The sequence below is a fragment of the Aplysia californica genome, unplaced genomic scaffold, assembly GCF_000002075.1.
Source record: "Aplysia californica isolate F4 #8 unplaced genomic scaffold, AplCal3.0 scaffold00526, whole genome shotgun sequence".
In the NCBI taxonomy this organism is placed as follows: Eukaryota; Metazoa; Mollusca; class Gastropoda; order Aplysiida; family Aplysiidae; genus Aplysia; species Aplysia californica.
Genome location: NW_004797796.1, coordinates 34,463 through 61,246, shown reverse-complemented (window position 1 = coordinate 61,246; position 26,784 = coordinate 34,463). Strand labels below are relative to the sequence as shown.

Below are 26,784 nucleotides of genomic sequence, written 5' to 3'. Positions count from 1 at the left end.
TCACTGTGAGAGTAATTCTTTTACTCGCCCAGAATCAAATTGACATTTAACTTTGGGGGCTTGCCCATACTTTAAAATTCTCGTGTATTTTTCACAAATTTTTCCTTTTCATAACGATTTGATATACCTCTTCTCCAAATCAGCCAGCTTCTGGTCTTTATTGTACCTATTTGTCTAATATGAGTTTGAATTACTCTCAGGGTGGTGGCCAAGTGGCTCAGCTTCCAAGCGGCCTGGCAGGCCAATTGGCCAACAATTTGGGCATCAACCTGGGCCAGGCGGCGGGCAACTTGGGACTTCAAGGCTTAGCCATTGCACCCACAGCCCAGGAGGAGGAGGAGCTGGAGCTGGAGGAACAGCCTCTGTCCGACACAACCGCCTCGGCCCCAGCTAGCGACGACGAACTGGGCAGCACAGCCGCCACAGACGGGTCCACTCTAAGGACGTCTCCAGCTGAACAAGGCGGCGGCAGTGGGGCGGGCTCAGAGAGCGGGGGCAGTGCTGTGGATTCTATTTCTGGTGAGATTGTGTTTGGTTTCTTTTTTTGTGTCAACTGATAGGTATCACGGATGTATAGTCTTGAGATAAAGCACTTTCTGTCTTGCCCCAAAGTACTTTGTTTGGTTCTGGATTTGTGCAGGCATAGCAGTGGAGTAATGAATAGACACCAAAATTCATCAGGAGGCTCAGTCCAGCTTATGGTAATGCACTTAATTGCTCACGTTTCCACATAGTGATTGACCGCAGGGGCATCTTAGATGTCTTGACCACTGGCTCACTCCACCCCTATCTGTTCTTTGATTCTTTCAGTATGTCACTTACTTCAGACGTATACCCATTCTTAGATATAGCCTTGTGGGCATTCGAGGACACGAGCAGGTGGATCTCCTGGCGAAGGAATCCCTGTCCCTTCTTTTGGGATCAACGACAAACGCTCTCCCACAGACTGACTTAAAAAAATAAAATAAAAAACTACACCTCCAGTCTTCACAACATCATGCCCAAACTGGGTCCATGAAAACCTTCAGGTCTCTCCAGAAGAAACAAAGTCATTTTAACTATTAAGTATTGGACACACCTGCCTGACACATAAATACCTCTTTCATGGAGATGAAAAACCGTTCTGTATCGGATGCGACACAGATTTTACCACTAGATACGTCTTAACAATGTCCAGGCTTTAGAAAGACCCGAAGGAAGTAGTTTAAATGCAAAAAACTGCAAGATCTGTTCTCTGTCATTGGTTCCTACAGAATTCTCGATTTTATGAATGCCATTGGCCTTTTCAATTAATTGTAGATACCGTTATTTTAAGAATTATTTAAAGTGTTATTTTTAAACCGAAATTTTACCTCAATTTAAAAACATTTTAATGGAATTATTTATCTAAACCAAGCCGTGCTGTGAATTGTAGTGAATGTGCAACCAACTAGTATTCCTTCCGCATGCTCACATAGCCTTATGCAGTTGCTTGCGCCGTAAAACTCTATTAAATTTTTTTTTTTTTTTAAATGTTAGGTATTGTCCTCTTATCTCTGTCTGTTCCTGCCTCTCTTTCTCCGTAATTGTAATGTGCCCTGGAAAACTGTCTAGGCAAGCCCTTGTGACTGTGAAATGTGCCCTTCTTGGAGCTCATAAGCTTGCCTAGTTCTGTATTTTAGTCTACTTTGGAGATGTCTAGAGTATAGCACTCAAACATTAATTCTCAAATTTACATGTGTAATTTTTACTAATTTTGTCATCTTTTTAATTTTTTCCTTCTTTGAACTTTTTCTAACCCTCTGGCTAAGTCTTCCTCCTTTGAACCTGCCTGTTTGTAGAGTTGTCAATAACTCAAACAATAAAGGAACCAATTTGACCTGTTTCCAGCAGCTAGCGGTCGCAGCAGCTCCTACGGCTACCACACTAACGAGAGTCTCCCACCTGGTCCGCGGAGTGAAGCCAGCAGCTATGGCACTTCGGCTGGATACCTTGCCATGGCTAATGATACCTACGAGCAGGACACAGATACTTCACACAGGTGAGCGCAGCAACAAAATGAAATCTTTTTTGTTCGGTTATCTCATTCAGTGCTACTGACAAGAATTCTCGCACAGCTGGTTTCTGCCTGTGTGCATTTGATCAGAATTCTTTCAAAACCCCCATCGTCTCCCTATGAAGCTAAAAGTTCAAATAAATGATAGTTCTGCCTTTGTTTTTCGTCACATGAGTAAAGGGAAAATACTCTAAATATGCTTACGATCTTTTATAGTGTCATTTTGACAAATAGCATGGAATTTGGCTTTTTGGTGTGTGTTTCTTAGGCCTAGTATTCTTAAAGTTTAGCATTTTGCAATGTCCTCCAGTAGCGAAAAATGAAAGATCGGAATCCCGAAATGATTTTCCAATCTGGAAACTTTATAGTTGTTGGATTTTTATCATAAATGTTTTCAAATATCCTGTTCATCAAATGATAGTGTTGGCAGTGACATTGATTTTGATGACAATATGAGACAACAAATACTGGTACCAGAACCATAGGCTTATCGCTAGATCTAGATTCAGACATCACAGCTATTTAGAAATGTATATACACATTAGCATAAAAGCTACACAGTTGCAAGATGCTACTTTCAATTCTGAATAAACAGCAGAAAAAATGTGATGACAGTTGAAGTAGCTTTTTATTATACTCTTTTTTCCAAGTTATCCTCATCCCAACAGGTTCACTGAGAAATTGCTCAGCACAGTAGGGAAGTGCATGGGTTTTCACTCAGAGCTGAATGAATTAAGAGAAAAACAATTCCTGTTTCCCTTCTAGGGTGCGGAATTACTGTTTTAACTTACTCGTACTTTAAACAGGTTAATTTTGAGACAGAGAGTTAAGTACAATTATCTTTAATATAGTTACTATGTCTGTAGAACTCCAGGAGCTTTGCGATATGATATAACTTACATTGCTGACTTTTCAGACTCTTGTAATATACAATTTTATTGTTGACTGCATATCAACTATTATAACCAGTTTGTAAGAAATAACTTCCAATCATATGGCTTTTCTTTGTCAGGGCATCAAAAACTGCTTTTTAGTAAATACAAGCATCTAGTTTTAATGATTGTTGGATTTCTAGTGCTCTATTCTGCAGCTAGAAAGAAGAATTTTGTATAGTGATATTTTCTTTTTCTTATTCCTCAGACTTCACAGCCTAAGGTTGAACATTCTGGAAACGCTCCTCAAGTATTTCCCAGAGGTTCAGAATGTTGGAGGAGTTAGAGCTATCCCTTTCATGCAGGTATGGAGCTGCTCCTTACTTTTATTGATTTTCTAAGGGACATTTAGTTTACAATGGTATATGCACAGTCATGCGTGAATACACACAAATAATAGTTCACCTCTATAGCATAATACACAGTATCATACCAGTCCCGACAATCATACTAACATGCCATTGCTGATTGCCATTGTGCAGGACCCTATTTTTGAACTGGGGGTTATCACATATTGCCTTAGGACACAATCCAGTCACCATCATCCTGAACACTTGGTCACCGTCTTGTGCTTGATATTGTGAGCCTGAGATTTCACCTCCCCCCTCTTTTTTCCATTTCTTATATCTGTGGTCCCAGTTTTTTGTTCAGTATAATAACTTAAAATTGGCCCTAGGAAACAGGAGTAGATTGCTAAGAAAAGCAGAAAGACTTTTCATTAGAAGTGGCGTGCCGACTCTGACCTTGTTGCAAGAGGAATGTCTTTAAAAGAAATTTTCTTGTAGTGGAGGCAGAGTGATCCAAATCTGAGCGATGTGCGTAAATGTATGACTGTCCGGTAAACTGGCACTCCTGTAAGTGGTTGAGGAGACTTACTGTAAGAGCTTTTAGTATCATACTGCGAGTTGAAAAGAGGATATTCTTAAACCTGGATTTGTTTGGGGAATTTTCACAACTCTTCTTGCCAGGTGGTTGGGTCGTATCAGATGTAGACATTAAAATGGGAGTCCATGTTGAAAGGTATGTTGATCCCATACTTTACTACTTGTAGATTAACTTGTGATGGGACCCGCACTGTGCCCGTTTCATTGTCTTTCTCCTTTTGTTTCAGGTGCTCCTGATGTTGACCACTGACCTGGAATCGGACGAGGACAAGGATAGAGCAGCGCTGGATGCATTCCTCACCACCATTGTCACAGAACTGCAGCTTTCAGGAAAGGTTCGGTCACTTTTTTAAAATGAAGGCTATGTTCTGGTTGTTGTTTTTTTCTTCATCTTGGATGCGAGAGGCTAGTTTATAGAAAGTGTAGTTTTTTAAAAGTGCAAAACAATGGTAATACTAATACTTCATTGAGAAATTTCTCAGGAAGTTGTAGAAAGCCTTGCAAAGGCAAATAATGGTTAAGTTTTGCTTGTTCTTATCTTTGAAAAAGAAAAGTACAAGAAAGGGTACAAGGTAACCATTATATAAGGTAGTAAAATATTATCTTATATTTGATTCTAGAAATCAATATAAATGTAACAAAATTGAAAATAAAAGATTCCATATGCAGCTGAGAAGTGTGTTCTGATATTTAATACTTAAATTTGTTATGTGGATAGAATTATTGTGATTTTTTAAAGCTTTGTGCTTGTTGGTCACTTTAGGTAATGAATGTTATTTTAATGATATGTCAAAGCATTGTGGGGAAAAGGGGCTTTAAACATTATAGTTACCAATCATCCAACTTGTCACCTTTATATCTGACTGCACAACTTGAACATCTAATTAATCAATCATATGCTGGCTTTAATACTTCAGTGACACCTGGTATGCTGTCTGGATCACTTTTGTGAACACTCTAGTTCTGAACCATGGACTGATTTTAACACCTTAATTTGCAGTCAAACCTTTTGAGTGCAGTTTGTTAAAATCATTGTACTTGACTCAAGGGAAAAGAAGTAGTGTTGGTTTAGATTTTGCCTCAAAGAGTTTGGGAAAAGAATAAGAAGGGAAAATGTTTTTAGAAAAGTTTTACAAAGAATTGTGATTCTAAGATTTTATACACTGAAACATTAATGTCTACTTTGACAATTTTGCTTGTCTGTTCTTTAAATGAACCTGCAAGTTTGCTTATGGTCTACTTTTTTATCTCTATATTTCAGGATTTGGATCAGATTTCTGACCGTTCAGAACATTTTGAAGTGAAGCTGATCCTCCTACGACTGGTCAGTGTTTTGCTGTCTCGGTCAAGATCGGGATCGAAGCATTCCACTGAGGTCAGTACTAAACAATAAGTTCTCTCTTTCATTTTAAGAAAGGTCAGTTAATGTTAAAAAAACCTAAATCAAGAAAGATGCATTTATAAATGCAATCTATAGTGCTCTCCACTCACTAGGCTTGGTCCAATCAAAAATGGATGCAAAATATGATACCTTACAGTGAATGGGCTCTATAATAATGCAATACAGGACAATGCTATAGCCTACTTTACAATATCATGCAGTACAATGCTGTGGTGTTTTCCTTCCCCAGTCCACCTTTGTGAGCAGCAAGACAGCCTCAGCACTCTTGCAGTCTGAGACCATCCCATATTGCCTGCAAGTTTTGAAGAATTTGCTTCCTTACTGGAAAAACTACAACGCTGATGAGGTACACTGTTTTGTTGATCATGTTCAATGGTTTATTAATTGTGTCTGTAATATAAATGCTGTTTAGTTTTAAGATTTGTTCTGGAGTGAGAACACCATCTACATGAAAGAGCAAGCATGACTGTTTTATGATTTTATTTCCTGTAGTATTTGGTACAAGCATGTAGAGTTAATGTTCATTATTGTCAGTGTAGTTCTCTTGATGTGAAAGTCTGGTGAAACAAATTTTTTTGGGGAAAGATGAAAAGTTGTTTTCAAATCACTCAGTTGCTTTGTATTTCAGCACCTTCAGGTTTAGATCACATGAAACAATTAATCATTTGTATTGACCAAAGATTCGCGACTTTCATCACACACAGAGCACACATAAGTACAAATCCTCTACTTAGAAAAAACGGGGGGAGGACATGAAATTTTGAACATTCAGATTTATGCATATAAAAAAAATTAAAAGTTTCGCTGACGCGCTGTTATTTGTAAGTCTGTCAGAGAGTTGTGTGAGCGAGCTGTTGTTATTTTCTCGCACTGTTTTGTTTTCAGGATGAAAATGCCAGTGTTCCTGGACAGTTGCTGAAACCTCACCCCTCCCACTCTCCCCCGGACATGTCACCTTTCTTCCTGCGGCAGTATGTGAAAGGCCATGCCAACGATGTGTTTGAAGACTATCCTCAGCTGTTGACAGAGATGGTCCTTCGTCTGCCATACCAGGTATGATTTTGTACAGCAGAAGTCTGTTATAGGTATGTAAGTGGGTTAATGCCCTTATAAACACTGTGATGTCTTTTATAGAGTAAGCGAGATTTATATTAATTGACAGAGTGACTGTTCTGCTGCTTTTGAAGTCTCGGATACTCAATCTAATTTACCTGTGGTCTAGATATGGTTTCGTTTGATATGGTTTCTATGTGCAGCAGACCTGTTTTCGGTGCTAGCTTTCTGAAACGAGTCAACTATTTTCTGGAAGAAATTGAAATTCTAAACATATTCTTTTATTGTTTTATTTGAATCTACATTGTTTTGCTCAAACTGAAACTTCAGAACACCATAAATAGCCTGAACACTTTCTCATGTATTCCAAATGCACTGTAACCCCCCCCTGTTTTCATATTTTTATGTGTTTATTGAATGGTCAGATAAATTCTGTTATGGATTTGCTAATGCCAGTCATATGCACGCACGCATACACACTCACACACCTACACACACATGCGGGTGCACGCCCATGCTCTCACACACACATACACACACACACACACACACACACACACACACACACACACACACACACACACACACACACACACACACACAAATGCACATATGCACATGCACATGCACACGCTGGTGGAAGGGTGAAATTGTTAAGTATTCTGAGAAACTATCATCCCTCTATATAAAAAATATGATTTAGTTCTTTTTAGTTTTGTTTTGGCACTTGGATAATTGGATAATCTTTGGGTTTTTTCTAAACTTCAGTTGAAGAAAATTGCTGATGACCACAAGCTTCAAGGAGCTGTGTTTGACAAGAAGTGGCATGATATGCTGTCAGAGGTGAGTTGTTAGATGGTGTATCATTTTTTCCTCAATAATGCTTTAACTTTTTATCTCCTGCAAGCCGCTCTCAGTGGCTCACGGTCAGAATCACTGTGCCGCTGAGCCACTGACAGCGGCTCGGGCACATTCCTTTACGACGACTTAGACCTCAACTTACTTTTCGGTAGGGCTGTACCCCGGTAGCAAACACGCTCGTGCTCGCAAGCCCCTAGTTCAGGTCACAAGCTTCAAATCACTAGGTCAAATCATCAAATCAAATCACCAGCATGATACGTTGAGTCTAGCCTAAGCTTCAAGTACCTACACCAACTTGCAATCCGCGAAGCCACTCGTGTCTGACCCCCTCTTCCTTCCCCTCTCTGCTTGCAATCTGCGAAACCACTAACGTCAGAAAGAGAGAGAGAGGGAGAGAGAGAGACCCCGCTCACAGTATCACTGCGCCACAAACTAGTCTGTTCGATTAATCGAAAGCTTACGAGCAGAGGACGGCACGCAAGACTCAAATCCCGATCGCAGCTAAGCAAAGCACTTGGTCCCAAGACCTGCTTTGCGTCTCGTATTGCTTTGTGCTAAGGGCTTGCTCTCGTGCCAATAAATCTGTTTTGAGTCCAACTACCGCTCTGGCAGGGCAACACCGCTCGTCAGTACAACACCGCTGAGCCGCAAGATCTACCGGTAATCCACCCCGCTCGCGGCGTGAACTCTGGACGTGGAGGAAGCGAGAAGCTGTGCTGGTTTTGGTGCAAGGCGAAGAGGGCTGTAATAGCCTAGTGCAGACCATTCGCGACCTCAGTGCTTTAACAGTGAAAATGTGACATCTTCGTAGGCTCACATTTTGTTATGAGCTGTTTTCACTGGTATTAAAATTGGAGATACGACAAGAAAGCACTGGGGTCGCGGTTTGCTAAACTATTTAGGACGCAGAATAAAGGTGTGAACACTTACAAACAATTTTTAACTGACAAAATAAATCAGTATTGTTAGCATCCTGTGGCTTGTAATTTAATCACTCGCCAAAACTACACTTCCACTCCCACCCCGACACTTAGAACAAGTTGAAGTTGAAGAGAAAGCATTGGGGAGGGGATGACAATCGTGATTTTGTTTCTGAACAATGTAAAAAAACTTTTGATTTGACTGTTTACCTATCACATTGTTAATTACATTGTAGGCCTATAACTTTTAAAAAACATCTTGCTGCACTGTAACTGATATTATGTATGTATTGTGCATGTTCTATCATACAAATATTAATTATGATGTCTAATTACGCCAAGAAAATCAATAAAGCAAAACGTAATCCTAATACTTCCCCCCACCAAAATTTTTTTTTTTAAATCAACAAAAACTGAACCAAAAAACCCCCCAAAAACAAGACAAATAAAACCCTGTCACGACAGGAGGCGTAAGGGGAGGGGCGGGTTCTACGGAAAGCGAGGGGTGGCGAACACCTCTCGCTTTCCCAGCCATACCACCTCCTCCCCTCCCCAAACAGCGCCATCGCTGGAAGTGTGAGGGTTATTTAGGGCTTGTCAGCGTGCGGCACGCGGGCAGAAGTATCGCACGCTCAGTAAACAAGAGTTTGTGACGTCACGACACAAATCAGTAAGCCCGTCCGCCGTCCACGAGTAGCAAATCCGGTAGTGGGCAAAGCTCAAGCCTGCTCGCAAGCCTCTGGCACGAGCCGTCAGTTGCTCGCAAGCCTTCGATTAATCGAGCAGACTCCAGCCCTACTTTTCGGCCTGATAACAAGTCTCTTATACGGGAAGTTCATTTATTAGATGAAGAACTATCAAAATAGGTTTCCTGGTTTCAATTTTATGACCCATTTAATGACGATTTTGTCATTTTTAGCTTTACGACCAAAAAAGGGCCCTAGCGTAGTGGGTTTACCCCCTCGGAGATGAAGAGTTAAAACATCCCTGTGTGGGGAAGATAATGTGTACAAAATCATGCCCTGTGCCTTACAAAGCTACGTTAAGAACGTTTCTTTTTAGTGCTTGTAGGTTAATTAAATTAGCTCAGTGGATAGAATTAATTTTCTGGCCACTATGGCATTGTGATGAACTTGATCTGGCAAGGAGAAGTTGAGGTTTGAGTCTTGAGTGGGGTCCAAATGGATATTGCTGTCCTATCTGAAACATTTTTCCTCAACCTCACGTCTTGATAAAGATCTAAGTCCTCGGTCTTTGAAATGAACTGCATGGTATTTGATGGGGATTTATTCTTATTCTGGATGAAGTTTTTTAATATGTTTTTTTAGCTCCACTTAATTAAAATGATAAATGCTTTAATTGTTCTTGTTGTATTTGTAGACAAAAACTGACAGAACTGTGTTGTTTCTTGGCTGGTAGCACGGGGAGTGAAATAGCTTGTTGTTTATTATTATGTTGAAGAAAGATTTGTCAGTGACTCTCCTTTGTGTCTGTTGTTCCAGTACATGTTGACCCAACAGACGCCGTTTGTCAAGAGGCAAGTCAGAAAAGTAAGTACAGTGAATTGTCATGTGCTAAATCTTGCTATAAAAATGGCAGGTTTCAGGCTTAGACCTAAATGTAACAAACCAACCATAGTATTCCTTATATGTCAGCCTACCACCATATCTTAAAGACAGTGTTAATGTGTTAATTAATTTAAACTCAAGAGCAAAGAAATCATAATGGCTAGATTCGTAAATGATTTGAAATTATGAAGGATTTTTTTCCCGATCTAAACAATATGAAGGGACTGTGTGTTTGCATTTTTTTGCACCATCTTATCTCCTCAGATGTTGCTTATGGGCCTTCGCTGCCATGTTCTCTTTCAGCTAGAGACTAGTTGTGATTTCACTCTACTATCAGCTACAGTCTTTTATGGTTTGTTCCCAAGTTCTAAACTAATTTTTCAAGTGTAGTAATGTTCATCTTGCAAGTATATCCCATTGTATTGTGAATTAAGAGAAGAGATAAGATTAAATTATCTCTATTTCATTTCTCCCCTGTCTGTCCCCATCAGCTGCTCCTGTTCATCTGCGGCTCCAAAGAGAAGTATCGTCAGCTGCGAGATGACCACACCATCCAGTCTCACCTTCAGCAGATGATGGAGACGTGCAAGAGAGGAGGCCTTGCTGATGGAGGAGATGTGCCAGCACACAGCATCATCTTGCCCTATGACACCCTGCTCACCATGGTAAGAGGAGTTTGTGGTCATATTTTGTATTGAAAACCATAGATACAGGGTGCATAAAAGTAGACCCAAAATGGAAAAAATAATAATTAATCCACAGACAGGAGAATGAGGCTAAAACAGCACCTAGACATGGATGGCTGGTGCTTCTATAAATAAATTGTTGATGGTCAGGCTTTATTTTGTACAACATACAGAAAAAAAAAAGAACCTTCTTCCTTACCTCTCTTGATTTGATTTTCCTACCCCAGATTGAACATTTGAAGGTGGTGTGCGACATTGCCACCTCTCGACCCTACAACTGGCAGCTGTACTGCCAACTGAATGCAGGTATGTTATCCTTACAGGGACACACAATTTAGCCAAAACTGATGCACCTAATTTGAATTGTTGGACAACTTTACTTTCTTACTAACTTCTGCCATTGGCATATTATGACCGGTGTCAGTAATGTAAGCTAGGCTTTTTGCAGTTGCATACAAAAGACAATAACTCAATTCCCACATGGGGAAGTTTTATTATTTCAAGTATCGCAATCTTTCTGATTGCATGCTGTATCCCTCTTAGTCCGGGTTGGCACTGACAAGTAAGGTAGAAACATCCTGCCTCCTAAATGATCTTAATTTTAATTGTAAGGGCGGGGGTGTAAAATAGTCAGCCATTGGTTGGGAAGGGACTGAGGATATTGGAGTGTAGGCTACTAATAACCTCTCCCCAATTGTTTCTATCTTTGGCTACTTGTTTCAGCTGTCCTCTTTGCATGTGCACATGAAGGATGAAATCAGGTGTTCTTGCTTTGTGATACTTTACGCTTGACAACTTTACAGGGATATAAACTGCCAGCATTTGAATTCTTATATATTATTTTTTTTTTTATTTCCTTTTTTTTTTCACTTAAAAGACTTTTTCCTCTGCAGATGCATTTGTCATCATCAGACATTGACGGATGAATTGTTATATAATAGCATGTTGTGGTGGGTTTGTTTCAGACACACTCCCATACCTGATGCAGGCTAGCATTCTCCTGGATGAGGGCGTGGCCCCCACACTGCTGCAGCTGCTTCAGTGTGCCATCTGTGGGGTCAAGGGTCATGGCAGTGCACAGGGTCACAGTGGCTCTGGGAGTTCTTCCACCTCCCCTGTGAAGCAGAGAGGGAGAAAGGACCGAGACTCTGTCAAGATTAAGATGGATGGTGAGTCGATGAGTCTGCTGTATTTTTTGTAGCCTGTAAGGGTGAGACTTTTCTTCCTTTTTTTCCCCCTCATTTCCTCTCAGTGGCCTAATGTCATGTTTTCTTGTTTTTGCACAATTTTTAGGTGTATTCTCCCTAGCCGATTTTCAATAATTTGTTTCTTGGTGAGTCAGATGCTTACTTGCTGTCGATTTAGTTCTAAATTATCAGTTTGAAAAATGTAATATTTAAGTTGTGTGCAGCATAGTTGATTTTCATGAGCAGATTTATATCATCCTTTCGTATGCTTTTGCTTGTATCAAGTTTTTTTTGAATTGCTTATGGTTGTAGAGAAATGGGGAAGACAAAGAAAAATGGGGTTTTTGGTTTGGTCTTTTACAAACATTGCTCATGTTGGTGATGATTGTAAAAAAAATTTTCTTTTTACTTGCGTCAGAACTTGATGGCAGTGGCTTGGGCCTGAAGAGAGATGGGGAGGAAAGTCGTCCGTTTGACGAGACGCTGTGCCAGGAGCTGGTGAAACAACTCAACACCACGCTGGACACCAGCCTGTTCATCAAGTTTGTCAGGACCTACCTGCTGGACTCCAACTCGAGCGGGAACCGCTGGATGGCTCATGGCTTACTGCTGCACATCTACAGGTGAGCTGCAAAGGCAAAGACGCGTTATTATGCAATGACTCATTATTTGAAAAAAGACTATTCTCATTAGAAATTTAATTGTGATATATGTTGTAAACTTTTCAAGGAGCTAATTATTGTAATAAGGTACTGGTAGCTGTTATAAGATAAGAAAAGGAAGATAATTTTTGTTGTTGTTGTCCCTGTGGTGGAAGAAAGTATTCAAAGTGGGACTTCACTAGCTTCTGGAACACAAGAAATGTAAATACATAGCATCATGTCAATATTATCTAAAAAACATGCATGTGCAAGCATACACTTCAACACGCACACGCGCACATTACATGTACCCCATGCACCCAAGTTCTCTCAGTCTCTATAGCTGAAAAAGTTTTACGATAGTATTGAAAAAGCAAGAATGAGAGCTCTTGTTTGTTCATGTGTTTTGTCACTGGTGTATAATTGTAAAGATTTGTGTGTTGTTTTCTAAGCTGTGTAATGTCTTGTAATTCTATCTTATGTAAATTTGCTTTATGTAGAAACGACTTTATTAGGTTTATTTTCTAGTGGGTTTTGTTTGCGATCGACAGAAGATGTTTTGACTCTTGTGGCAGCGGCATCCGCTCAGATATTAGCCTGCTGAAAGCGTTATGTTTATGTGAGTAATGTATTCTTAGGAATTGCTGAAACTCAAGGCATTATTATAAGGCATCATAGTCTTTTTTCTTGACAAACGTCTTCTCAAGAAGTGCTGAAATGAGGTGTTTTATTGTAATTTCTGTATAAACAACATCCTCTCCCAGGAAATATTAACATTGTATACATTGTAATGCTATCTCTGTGTTAATGTTATTCTCCCAGGAACTCGAGCCAGCAGGAGCAGCATGCACTGCTCAACTCCATGTGGGGTCTCTGGCAGGAGCTTCCCATCTTTGGGCGCAAGGCTGCGCAGTTTGTGGACCTGCTGGGCTACTTCCTGTTAAAGACCTCGGGACTGCCTGAGAAAAAAGTGAGTAGCAGATTTTGAGCTCCTTTTGTTTTCCTGTTTGTGTTGAATGATTTTCCCAGTATAGTTTTACATTATCCTTGTAAATTAAACAGGAATTGTTTAGTGTGAAGGATTTATAAGTGTCTGCATCTGCCATTTGCTTTTTCTCAACTTACCCCAGGATAGGGTAATGCCCTTTGGCCATTAGTAATGCTCTAGAGGGGTGGAAATCTTAATAAGATCTACCTTCTAACTGTATTGGGTGATGTATAGTTTGGGGTGGGAAGAAGACGTAGTTGCAGAAAATCCTTCTGGTGGAAGCATTAGAAAAGAAGGTTTTGGAATAGTGAAAGGTTGCTTTATTAGATGAGAAACTCGTTTTTTGAAGTTGTAAGTAAAATGTCTTCAACAGTTCCAGTACTGATATCTATAAAGGAGCATGTTTGATTCAGTGTTTAAGGATTGACATATCTTGTATACCTTGAGTAGGAGGAACCTCTCTTTGCACAACAAAACAAAGTGTCTACATCAGCACTTTTGGTCACATCCATATCATTAGGTGTAGAAAGCAGAGAATACTTTTTTAAAGGGCAGAATGTATCCTGTATACAATCTTTTTAACACTTTGGTACTGGAGCTGACACAGCTGGCTCTCGACTGTCTTTATAAAATGTCCTTCATGTGTCCAGCTTCCTGCCACCATCACTTCACACCTGCACAAACATCAGATTCTCTGCTTAAATTAGTCCAAACCCTATTTGTTGTCCTCAGGTAGCTGAATATCTTCAGAAAGCTGTGTCCCTGCTCAAAGGAGAGAACCAAGTGTTGGCCCATCACCCAAATGCCACCATCTACAAGTCAGTGTTACTTGCTATCTCTTCCGCAACATGTTTCTGCTTTGCTTTGTCAAAATTAAAGTTTAATTGTTTGTTTATAGTTTTATCTCTGAAAAGGCTCAGGCAACTTTGCAATAATATCTTTGGCTTGCTGATCATTCAAGTGTACAATTCAAGGTAATTTTTTGTTGTCTCTCAGTGGTTCATTGTGCTAAGGAAAACAGTTCTCATATAATGGACCTTTCAGAGAGTCTCAGAGATTTTGAGAGGTTCTTCATATCTTGTTAGTGTGGCAGTAAGAAAAGAATACCCACATTATGAGTTCTGTTACACACCGCGTGTCCTACGTCTTCGCTACCCCTTTCTTGTTTCTGTTTGTTTCCATGGTTTTTTTAATCTGCTGAACAGGAGTGAACTCTTGTCAACGTTTTTTCCCGCAATCAAACAATCACACGAGCGACCCTTATATCTGTCCCATGTGTTTCAGTTAATGAAGCTGATGGAAATCTTTCAAATCTAAATTTATAGGGTTTATCTTCTTCTAGAAAACCTGATCCATGTATACTTTATTGATCCTTCTGTTTATGTTTTCTCTCACTTAAGCCAAATGTGTAAACACTCAACATCACGCATATTTATGCTCACACACACACACACACACACACACACACACACACACACACACACACACACACACTTGCATACATTCAAAGCCCGAGCATTATATACACAAAACATTCAAGGTACCTTAATGCAAAGCATTAAAAACATTGTGAGTTAATACAAAAGTGATAGTGGCTTCTCATCTAAAAAATAGTAAAGTTTGGACTTTTGTTGGTGAACCACTGTCTGTATGCTGTTGCTGTTGTTTTATAGGTACACACTCTTACACTGGTGGACACACAAATATACGTAACCTTAACGTTTCTTTTCAAGCTGTATTCTTCATAAAAGTTTCTTTTCTTTAACCTGTGCGTAAATGATTGTGCTAATCTCTGAAGTGGTATGTATTTTCTGCACTCAGCATGCTCCAAGGACTTGTGGACTTTGATGGCTACTACCTGGAGAGTGACCCTTGCCTAGTCTGTAACAACCCAGAGGTCCCGTTCCAGGTTGGAAACTTGTTTTGTTGATGTGTGGTGTCAAAGATGAGGCACATTTCCTGCTTAATGTAAAGAATTGCTTTCTTGTTGAATTTTGACTGCTGTATATTGAAGCATCTTTTAACTTGTATTGAAGCTTGTTGCACATTTAAGTTTTATGATAGTAGTCGCTGTCTTAATTTTCTTGTCTTAAATGTCCAGAATGTTGTCTGAAAGAATGTGTGTTTAATGTGTATGAGTTTTCTTTTTTTTTGTGAGGGCGTATAAGTTAGAGAAGAGAAAAATAAGAGAGAAAGAGGTGTCGGGGAGAAGTAAGAGAGATTACACTTACAAAGAATTGCTATTGAAAATAGAGACGGCAAGTGTCTGTCTGCGATAAGACAACAATTTGTCAACATGTGGACCTCTGTACTCCTCCCCAGATGCTGAAGCTGTCGGCCGTGAAGGTGGACTCCAAGTTCACCACCACCACTCAGATAGTGAAGCTAGTGGGCAGCCACACCATCTCCAAAATCTCTCTGCGTATCACAGATCTCAAGAGGACCAAGATGGTAGGTTGTCTGTCCGGGGCTGTGAGAGGGAGCTGTGAGAGTCTTTCGCTAGGATTGATTGTACAGGGTGTCTTTAAAAAAAAAAGGACCCACTTAAAGGGCAAAATACCTCGGTCATCTCTGCATTAATTTCAACAAAACTTTGATCAAATCGGTGGACTGCTTCAGAGCTACCTGTCAGGGCTAGTTTGCACAGTGAGGGGCGCTTTCGTTGTTGGAGATAACATCTTTCCCACTTGGGAATCAAGCTCATGTTTTTAGCTTCAATGCCAAAAGTCCTAACTATTTCACCTGAGATGCTACTGTTCAGTGAAAGTTATGCTTAAAAGGGAAGTTAATCGGGGGTTTGAATCAGGATTTATGAATTTTGAGCCCGTCTGAACATATCGAATATATACTGCACAATAACAGTGATCTTGCTTGCATGCCTTCGAAATGAGGAATTGGTGAGATTGTTCTCCAATTTTATAAGGCAATGGTTTGATGTAAACTTTGCAGCAGTTTTGATCTGATTTTCTTTTCATTTCAATGCATAGTTAAAGTTTTACTTGGTTGTTTAGGTTAGGAGTATGTTTTTTTACACGTTATGTTCTCTTTTCTGAGAATAAGTTCCAGTTGCATTGCTAGTGCATTAGTTATAATATGTCAAGTGCTCTAACCTCTATCATATGCTTTTCTGATTTTTAAAAATCAGATCATTGAGAACAGTTGCACTGTTACGTCACTGTATTGTATGGATTTACAGACTGTATGGTATAGATTTGCAGCCTGTTTGGTCTTGTGCCTTTTTAGCTTTCCTTGCCAAAAGGACTGTGTCAAAGGGGGTGAAGAGCCTAACTCCTTAACAATCCAAATTCACAAGCACTGCATTAGGCACCTGAGCAAAGGTTGTTGGTGTTGTAGTTCAGTATGACACTCAGTGAACTAGCAATGCTCCTTGTTAGTGAAGGCTATGTTGCGCAACTACTTTAAAGAAAAGACTACAGACATGATGTATGGACCTTGTATTACGAATGTGCATACTCTGAACTATAAGGCTTTATGTTCAGAGATGTACAGGAAGTATGATTTAAAGAATGGGATTTCACCATGCATTTTTCCTGAAAAGAAAGTTTTAATTCGTCAGGTACAAACTTTGAACATCTTCTACAACAACCGCTCAGTCCAGGCTGTGGTTGAGCTGAGGAACAGACCTGGACTCTGGCACAAAGCCCGCAAAGTCAGGCTGGTCTCAGGCCAGACAGAGGTCAAGGTAAATGCTTTTAAAAAATTTCTTTTGTTTTGATGCAGTGAGTTGGAAAAGAGCACTTTTGAAAATAGTTCACTATGGTTTCAAAAGATATTTTATGTTGCTGAAAAAAATTCATCAATTTGAAATACTTTGCTCAGCTTGTAAAGCAAAATCAAAAGCAGTTAAGATTTTTATCTTATGACAGTGTTTATATATGATGTCTCACTATATTTTTAAAGAAAACTTTTTTTGTACAATGACCTTACAGTTGCTAAAGATGCACCAAACTGTAAGAACCATTTTATGGCAGTGGTCATAATGGCCCATGAGGAGCTTCATCGGTAACATGCAACAAGAAAACATCATCAGTTTCACTGTAATGCCACTCTTCAGTCTGTGCATTTCGTCAAAAATTTTTCATGATTCTTTTCGACTTCTGTTCTAGCTGATCTCTGGCAACAACTTGTACTTCTCCTCCCCTCACTCTTCATCAAAGTGCCGAATAATGGGTCAAAGTTTCCAACTGTATATGGCCCATCTTTGAGCCAAGAGTGTTGCTGGATTGACGACTAGGATGTTTAGTTTCAGAAATATAATTGTCAATTTTGAAATTTTGACTGGATTTGAGCTCAAAATTAATTTCAGATGTGTAAGAAATGTCAGAAAGATTAAGATTATACAAGTCATTTCGATTTGGTTCGGGGGTGGGGGGATTGGGACATGTATAGGTTTTACATTATTACATGACATGCACTGATTTCATATTTCTGTTCAGGTGGAGTTCCCCATCCCTATCGTAGCGTGCAACCTGATGATTGAGTATGCAGACTTCTACGACAACCTTCAGGCCACGGCTGAGACACTGCAGTGTCCTCGTTGCAGCGCCAGTGTCCCAGCCTCGCCAGGCGTCTGTGGCAACTGTGGTGAGAATGTCTACCAGTGCCACAAGTGCAGGTAAGTTTAAGATACTGTGAGCATATTGTCTACTCATGCCACAAGTGTGGGTAAGTTTAAGATATTGTGAGTTTATTGTCTGCCCATACCACAAAGGCTGATAAGTTTAAAATATTGTGAGCTTATTGCCTACCCATGCCACAAGTTAGGTAAGTTTAAGATACTGTGAAAATATTGTCTACCTGTGCTATAAGTGCAGGTAAGTTTTGGATAATTTTGAGATGATACATGGTCCACATACAAAGCAAAAGTGTCAGTTTGTCATTTTCCTCAGGAAGTGTCAGAGAGCTCTCTACCATTTTATTTTAAAAACACGCACATGTTTTTTGCAAATTGCTTTTTTCTATAATGTTATATGGAGGGTTGTAATCTGCTTTATGTATATGATGCTGTCTTGACTTTTAGCCTATGACAGTACTGCTGAACTGAAAGTTTCTCTTCAGCTTCAAAGCACCAACTAGCAAGTAGCCTTTATCAGTGACATGAAGGTAATGTCTTTTTAAAGTGAATTACAAGAGTTTATAGTGTTTAGAGATTGGAGTTTGATGACATGTTCCTTACGTCCAGATCCATTAACTATGATGAGAAGGATCCCTTCCTGTGTAACTCATGTGGGTTCTGCAAGTATGCCAAGTTTGACTTCACTCTATTGGCCAAGCCTTGCTGTGCTGTGGACCCCATTGAGAATGAGGAGGACAGGAAGAAGGTAAAGTTCTTGTCATGTATAAATTCATTTTTTGTGGAGTAGAACATTTGGAATCCAAAAGTTTCATGACGTTTGCTTTTGATTCAGCATGCTGTGTGCTCAGAACACACATCAGTGGCCAAGTGTGGGGCCCTTCAGTGTGCTTGTGTCAGTACTGTAGCTGCTTAGAAAAAGAGCAACTGTCTTCATCCCTTTTTTTTTGTCATTTTAAAAGTTACCCGAAATTTTCTTTTACAGAATGTCGTTCATGACATACATCTTGTGATTTTGGCCTGTGGGCAATTGCCATATATCTATGCTTGCTTATCGTGTTGAGAGGTTGTCATTTTAAATTCAGTTGAATTCTTCAAATGTGTATTAATATTTCATATTTAAAGTGACAGAAATCTTTTTTTTTTAGCTGAGGAATTATGGGGTCCTGCCCCTTAGGGTTTCTGTGTTAGGTTCCGCTTGGGTATGTTTTACTGTTCGGACAGTATTCTCCCAATATTTTTGTGCCATTGAGTTATGGAAGATCTGTTGGTTTTATATTTTGTGTTTTGCCTTCCACAGGCTATCTCTAGCATCAACTCACTGCTGGAGAAGGCAGACCGCATCTACAAACAGCTGCAGCTGCACCGACCCTCACTTGAGAGTCTGTTGATCCAGGTGGCTGAGCACGGCTCTGACAGACCCCCGTCCTCTGGCAAGGTAGGGCCAAGCTACTCTTGTTTAGACTCAAAACTTTGAAAGAAATACTAAGTGTTTGGCGGTGCTCTATAGGGAGGGAGGGGGGAAGGGGTTGGATGGTTGGATAACACAAAAAAAGGAAGTCGGATATTATGCTAGCCTTAAGTGTTACTATGAAAAAGACAGACCTACTGTACGTAAGGGAGATGATTTTAATACTTGTTTTCTGTCCTTTGGATCACTTAAATGTATTGGCGTCTATAGTGTAATGGTTAAACTCTTCACTGTTGCATGCAGAAGATGTGAGCTTGGTATGCTATACTCATAAAGTCAGGGAAATGTCAGTACGAACAGGGAGCCATCTGCTTCAAGCCTGCCCAATGCTAGAGGCACTTTGAAGGAAATATTGGCCCAACCCTAGGCAGAGAGACCCAAAACTATGGTATGAGGGCCTGGAGGACCTGCGATGAACAGCAGCCTTCGCACCAGAGACTGGGGTGTGCATTTAGAGATGAACGACAAGAAGAAGAAGAATGCTGTATTCAGCTCTGCCTGGGTTGGCCCTGGGAAAGGCAGGATTAAAATTCCTCTTCTTCTTAAAGATTTAAATTGTATTGAAGAGGGTGTAAAATATTTTCAATATTCATGATGTGATGATCACGTTGTATTCAGTGAGGTTTTCATTCCTCCCCCCATCCAGGAAGTAAATGGAGCAGCAGCCAGTAGTGTGAACAAAGCTATCCAGCAACTGGCTCAGAAGTACTGTGGGGAGTGCAAAGCTGCTTTTGACGAGCTCAGCAAGATCATTCAGGTGAGTACTGAGAGTGCATCAACACAGCACCAGTGCAGAGAAACCAGTACGATGAACACCCACAGATATGAGATTGGCCACGCTTCTTCAGGCTTGCCTCAGTGATCTTTAAGTCAAAGGAAGAGTTCAGTAGAACTTGCTGGGTCATATTGAATGATAAAAGGATGAGAGCTAAAAATTTAACAAGAAGAAAAAACGGAGGAAATTAGAATATGAGAAACAAATTGAATAAAAAAAGACAGAAAGAAAAAGTTTCAAGCACTTTGGGATGTTAATGATTCGAAGGATATGACAGTCGTTATGTTTTTTCCTCTTTTTTGTATACTTCATTTTACTGAGTGCCTTTCAGTGAGCATCTGTGGTATCATGGTTACTCTCTTCACCTAACAAGCAAAAGATGTGAGCTCAATACCCGCATGCAGAGGGTATTTTATAAAGTATTTTGACTTTCTTCCAGGATTGTCCCTTATTGCCCCAGACATGCAGGGTCGAAGCAAAACGCCTTAGAATGTTTTAACTCATGTCAGAGAGGTGTGAAATGTTAACACCAAACTGAGCTTCACTTCACATTGTACTTCACCTGACCCCTGTTCTCCGAGGCTGTTGGGGTTCTGCCAATACCAGAATCCTGGTCTTATCACCCATACCACTCCCTCACTCAGCCTGTCGTAGCCAGGCTTTTGCTCGCAGACAACTTTTGTCCAGTTGTTTGCTCACACATGTGTAAATATTAACATTTTAAGATTTAAAAATGAGTAAATGACTCAATTTTTATTTCCGTCCACAGAAAGTGATGGCCTGCCGCAGAGAGCTGGTGGAGTATGATCAACAGCAGAGAGAAGCAGTGGCCAGCAAAGGCCAGGTGCCCATGCCAACTGGAGCCAAGCCAAAAGCTATGACGTCAGAGATGAAGAGCAGTAAGACAAGTGTGGCCAAAGACAAGAAAGAAGGGTAAGTATAACGTGGATTCTGTGAAATTGTTTCTGATATCAAGGACGAACTGGGGTGTAGAAATTTTTTTAATAGTAAGTGATGAAGACAGAGGGAGGGGGGGGGTGTGGAGAGTGATAGACAGATTTCAAGACCCAAAAAAGTTTATGATTGCCCCATCTCCTTGAGATGAATGTTCCACCGACTTATTGGCTGAGAACGTTTATTGTGTTTCTGTCAGCATTTATTTGCTCTTAATCTTCATAGTTGGGGAATTTGACAATATTCAAAACAAATGAATAGAGATTTGCTGCTGAATATTCCTCCTTGCTGAAGACTAACAATCTGTGTTATTGTTTTCTTGTCAGGCTGAAGACGGGCAACTGCTATGGTTGTGCCAGTGCAGCTGTGGAGCACTGCATCACTCTGCTCAGGGCCTTGGTCACCAACCCAGACATGCGGGAGACCTTGTGTAGCCAGGTGAGCCTCTTTATGCTCTATATGTGTGTGTATCTGTGTGTGTATCTGTGTGTGTGTATCTGTGTGTTTGAGTGCGCACACATTTGTGTGTGTGAATGCACATTTGAGTGTGCTAGTGTAGATACATTTTTGTGTGGGGCGTGATGCGCTCATTTGTGTGCATGAGTGTTGGCATTTGTGTGATGTGCAGAAAGTTTGGTATGAGATATCTTCCCCAAGGACACACACACTGTAGAGAGACGAGCTAGTGGCCTTGTGGTTGGGAGTCAGACTATCTGATCACTAAACTAAGGAGAAAATCCTTATTTGTTATTTTTGCTCACTTACGTCTGTTTCTGGGTTCCAGGGTATGATACAACAGCTGATAGACCACAACTTGCGCCATGGAGCCTTGTCTGTACGCACCGAGGTTCGCACCCTTCTGTGTCTGCTGACACGTGACAACCGACGTGGCACCGAGGAGATGAACAACTTGGTCATGACCAGGATCACGGCTGCCATCAAAGGACACCAGTCCAACCCTGATTTGGTAGATACTGCACACTTTACAAAACAAGAAATTTTGTCTGGAAGATGAGCTAGGAATGTTGATCTGTAGACAAGGGTGTTATTGCCCTCATTCTTCCTTTCTTGGGAAGTCGTATGACAAAATAGTTTACCTTCATTTTTGTATTATGTGTTCAATTAAGGTTTTGAAAGCATGTTGCTCATATTTATCCAAGTTTTAGACCCATGTTCAATTTTTGTTGACATTTTTAAGAAATGAGATTTTCATCTTTCAAGATGCGTCATTAGTGAAGATTTTAGAGAGTTATTTGTTATTCATTTAGTTCATTTGTAAGCATTGGTCTCATTGGCCTCAGCAGAAGCCACAAATCATCTCAATCCTTATTTCTGATGTATTGTTCATTGCCAGACGTCGACGGAATAACTAATTATCAGTAAGCATTTTAATGAAGATCCACTTAAGTGGAGATAAGGTATGATTTTGAGCAGACATATTAATATCAGAAGCTGTCAGCTCATTTGGGACAAAAGTAGTCATAGATGGAATGTACATTTTATCTAAGAAGTCCATATCTGAAGTCGTTTCTAGTAGTGTGAGTCATGATGTGTTTTGGTGACTTTTCCCAGGGTTCCTCTGTCCGCCATGAGATTATGCTGCTAGCAACCTCACTTCATCAGGACGACTCATGCTGGGAGCAGAGGACAAGATGTGGTGAGCTCTTCTTTCACTATCATGCTTGTTTCTATGTTGTACATTTTAAGTCTAATGTAAAATTTTTTTAAATAAACACTTGTTGGAGGTTTGTTAGTTTGAATTTTTGGGGGGAGAGGGGCACTCTATTATTTAGAAGAAGAAAAAGAGGTATATAAAATCAGGATTATTTTGTCTCTGTGTCAGTGATGCGGCTGTTCCTGATGGGGATGCAGCTGCGTAGCCCTGTGATCATGGAGTCCATCACTCTCCCGTGTCTAAGGATTCTGCAGGGTCTGGTGCGGCACAACATCATCAGCTTTGTCAATGGCAAAAACAAGGTAGGCCTCGGTAGTGGGTTGTTTTTCCATACTTTTGTTTCTATTTTTGTGTGTGTGTATGTGTGGCATGTGTGTGTGAGTGTGAGAGAGGGGGGAGGGGGGGACAGTAATTCTTACTTCATTCGTTTTCCCCCTGTCGTTAATGTCTGTCTGGCTTTTCCCCTTCCTTATCTAGCTCTATCTGTCTGGAAAACTCTTTCCCAAAACATTTGAGGGACACAAAGTTAAAATACGTTAAAAAAGATACCCTATGAAATACGATCTTGATAGTAAGTCCTTCTTATTAAGGGGGAGGGGCAACACCCCCAAAATCCCAATTCGGCTCAAATTATGAAATTTTAGTTGTAGGCATTTTTAGCTTCCTCAGCCTCTCCTACAACTATTTCATCGCATAAGAACCCCCCAAAACCGCATTTTCCCCCATACAAGGCATGTTCGTCATCACCATTTCCTCATAAAGCCAATATTTTCTTTTTCTTTCACTGCTGTTTTCTCAAAACACGACTTTTCTCTATACTTTTTTGAATAACTCCACCATTTTTCATCCAATCTTCATGAAATTTTCACAGCATGAAGAGAAGATGTAATACTAAAAATTTGTCTGTTGAATTTTTGATATATGGAATAGATTTTTGTTGGTGGTGTCTGGAATTTGGATTTTCACAGATTTTTTTGCAAATTTGAATGCTACCTCAGGAAAAAATTCATTAAAAATGTTCTAATTCGTTAAGGACAAAAACAACAGACAAATATTTAGACCTAATGTTTGATAACACGCATGCAAAAAAACCCAATCAATTTCCATCTGCAATAAATGCAGTATTCGTTACGTAAGACATGTCAACAAAATCCAATACGACCGCCGTATCGATGGAAACAAAACTTTTTTCTCAAAATTGATTGCGGATTTTAAGATTCCTTACTATGCTTGTTATATGTGTGAAATCTGGTAAAATTTGGTCCAGTAATAAGCGAGATACCCTTCAGGTGTAGGGCCCCCCTTAACTCTTTATCTCCGAGGAGGGTAAGCCTGCTATGCTGGGACCCTTTTTTTGTACCGAATCGAAAAATGACAAAACGTAACTAAATTGGTCATTAAATCAAAACAAGTGACTTATTTTGATAGTTCTTCATCTAATGAAGGAAATCCAGATTAAAGAGACCTGTCATCGGCAATTGCCGAAAAGTTATTTGATGTCGAAGTCATAAAGTAATGTGCCCGAGCCGCCACCAGTGGTTCACCGGCACAGCGATTCTGACAGCGAGCCGCTTGGAGTAGCTTGCTGAAGATAAAGAGTTAACAGTACTCCTTGGTTCATAATGTGATGTGCGCATTGTCATTAATTGTGCTGTGACAGTATGAATGTTTGCTTTTGTAGAATTGTTATTCTAGAGAACATATGTGTGCATGCTCATTCACTTGTATTTAGTGTTAAATGAAGGTATTGTAAAGGGCCTAGAACTGTGTGTTTAAGTTAAAGGCAGTGGGCAGTATAGAAATGATCTTTATCATCATCATTATTATTATATTATTATTATTATTATTATTATTATTATTATTATTATTTTTATTATTATTCTTTCATGCACCTAGAAATAACTATTTTTGATTATGAACAAGAATTAAAAAGGGAAATGTGATTTTTATCATTTTGATATGTGCTTCACTTTGGCTGGAAGAAATATAATTGAAGGAATATTTGTGTCTGAAGGAAAATGAGAAGGAGGTGTGTGACTGGATGCCAGCCAAGTTCCACATGGACGTGAAGAAGTGGCTGGCTGGAGATTCCCGCTATTCCTACCTTAACTGGAAGAAGAGACTGCCTAAACAAGGTGAGACCTCATGCAGGCACTAGTGAAACTCACAATCATGTGTCTATAAAGCAGGTGGAAAAGACGATACTCCCAAACAATTTTGTTCGTTGTTTGTTAGGTTGTAGTATTATTGTTGCCGTGGTTTGTTTATGCTCCAATCGACGTGATAAAGATCATTGTTGGTGTCAACAAGGCTGTTAGGGTTACACCTTAACAGAAAGATAGAACACTGGATAATCTATCCTTCCCAAATGGCAATCGAAACCATGTTAGATGCGGGCACGGCGAAGGACCTGACTGTTGTACTTGAACGGCAGTTGTTAACCTTTTAAAAATTATTTTACTCCTTGATGGTGTTAAATTTACAAATGATATTACATCTAAGTAGTTGGATGGAAAAGATGAAGGTCCTGGATATTGCATTTCCAAGTGGTAGGATTTTCAGGCCGAAAGTGTTTCTGTTTTCAAAATTGTACTGGTTGGACTAGAGCTGGTTGAAATAATCAGTGGGGTGTAAATCAGTTATTGTTGAAGGTTGCTATTATTTGTGAAGCCTTAGACCTCGGTGGAAGTTCACATTTTTTTCCCTGTTTGTAATCAGCAGCAGAAGCCCCAACAGACTCGAGCAAAGACAAGCCAGTGCTCCCCCAGCTTGAGTCTGGCAAGACCAAGGGCATGAGGTCGGAGTACCTGATGGAGAAGTACGCCAACCGCTGGAGGCAACAGATGTGGAAAGTGCCTGCTGTGACACTGAAGCTCACTCAGACAACATGGCTGCAGGTGAGAAAACACTTTTTCTGGTGGGTTGGGTTTTTTTTTACTTCAAGTTTAATTTGTTTTATTATTGTATGTTTGTTTTTGCAAGATTTTTTTTATAGCACTTGTTTAAAGTCGTTAAGAGACTTTAAAAAGTAACCTGAATAATACCAGAATTGACAGTTGAGACGTAATGCTGATGCCCACGTCATGTTTTCTTTCTCCAGCAAGCAATGTTTTCCCCGAGCTCTCGTTCTGCCAGGCACACGGCTTGCAGCGTGATTGAAGCCATCTCTCAAGTGTTCAGCCGAAGGAAGGAAGTCATTGACATGCTCACAGGGTAGGGGATGTTCTCACAGAATTCACAAATGTTGCTACTCTGTGCTGCATGTCACTCTGCCTTGCACTCAGTGCAGTTTGCATTTTCTTAGCCTTGCATTTTCTTAGCCACATTGGCTTAATTAGCTATATGTGCTATTATCACGTTTTGTTCATACAGAAATCTTTTGCTAGTTCACCTTGCAACGATAATAGGTTTGTTGGTTTTTTCCCCCAAAAGTATGGAAACAGGACTTTAAAGTTGTTTCATAAGCAAACATTAATCAGTTATTCTCCTCCCCATAGATCTTATTTCCTCCTGTATGTAGTCCACCTTTCAATAGTTATTCTCCTCTCCTTAGAACTTATTGCCTACTCTACATATTCCACCCTTCACACATCCACACCCCCGCCCCATTTTAAACACACCACTCGTTGCACTTGTTCAGGTGTCTGGACGAGGTGGGTCGGAGCGGAGAATGTGCCACGGAGTTCCTGATCCTGTACAAGAGACTGATCAGCCAGGACAAGTGGAAATGTTACCTGGCCATCAAGGGAGTCATGCTTCGGCTGGCACACCTCATCTCAAAGGTGAGGCTTGACATTCGTGGCATTGCTGAGTTTATTTTCGTAAGAGTTACTTATCGCTCTGGGTAGTTCTTATCACACATGGGTTAAATTAGATAATTGATTTATTAGTCATGGCAGGACTTGTAATGAAGACCTGTACAAGACAAAACACTCTTGTCCATATTGTTGGAACAGAAGTTACTGCGACTCACTGGATAGAAACACTCATTGAGACACATTTAAAATATATTTGAACTTCGAACCTCGGACTTTCTGGTATTGGTCAATTTCAGATGTCCGTGCCCCAGTACTGTGATCATTGATTGTATTGTAAAAAGATTTTGACAGGATCTGTCGTAATTTTATACACTTTTCTTAGCATCATGGGAGGGTGGGG

General features: G+C 40.1%; 1 protein-coding gene across 1 annotated transcript in view; it reads left to right on the top strand.

Annotated features, from left to right (window-relative positions):
* The window catches only part of LOC101864706 (E3 ubiquitin-protein ligase UBR4), a gene marked incomplete in the record, with an annotated part of 129,570 nt that overhangs the window by 74,188 nt on the left and 28,598 nt on the right, over positions 1-26,784 (top strand). The window contains 31 exon segments of the mRNA XM_013086956.2: positions 201-519; positions 1,870-2,020; positions 3,176-3,272; positions 4,079-4,186; positions 5,113-5,226; positions 5,483-5,599; positions 6,139-6,306; positions 7,075-7,149; positions 9,590-9,637; positions 10,147-10,320; positions 10,569-10,647; positions 11,307-11,510; positions 11,947-12,151; positions 12,992-13,139; positions 13,890-13,975; positions 14,979-15,066; positions 15,480-15,608; positions 16,735-16,860; positions 17,615-17,793; positions 18,361-18,499; positions 19,052-19,189; positions 19,869-19,979; positions 20,767-20,930; positions 21,278-21,389; positions 21,736-21,918; positions 22,524-22,608; positions 22,795-22,928; positions 24,641-24,761; positions 25,345-25,523; positions 25,727-25,839; positions 26,267-26,408. Coding sequence (XP_012942410.2) covers positions 201-519; positions 1,870-2,020; positions 3,176-3,272; positions 4,079-4,186; positions 5,113-5,226; positions 5,483-5,599; positions 6,139-6,306; positions 7,075-7,149; positions 9,590-9,637; positions 10,147-10,320; positions 10,569-10,647; positions 11,307-11,510; positions 11,947-12,151; positions 12,992-13,139; positions 13,890-13,975; positions 14,979-15,066; positions 15,480-15,608; positions 16,735-16,860; positions 17,615-17,793; positions 18,361-18,499; positions 19,052-19,189; positions 19,869-19,979; positions 20,767-20,930; positions 21,278-21,389; positions 21,736-21,918; positions 22,524-22,608; positions 22,795-22,928; positions 24,641-24,761; positions 25,345-25,523; positions 25,727-25,839; positions 26,267-26,408 — 4,236 coding nt within the window.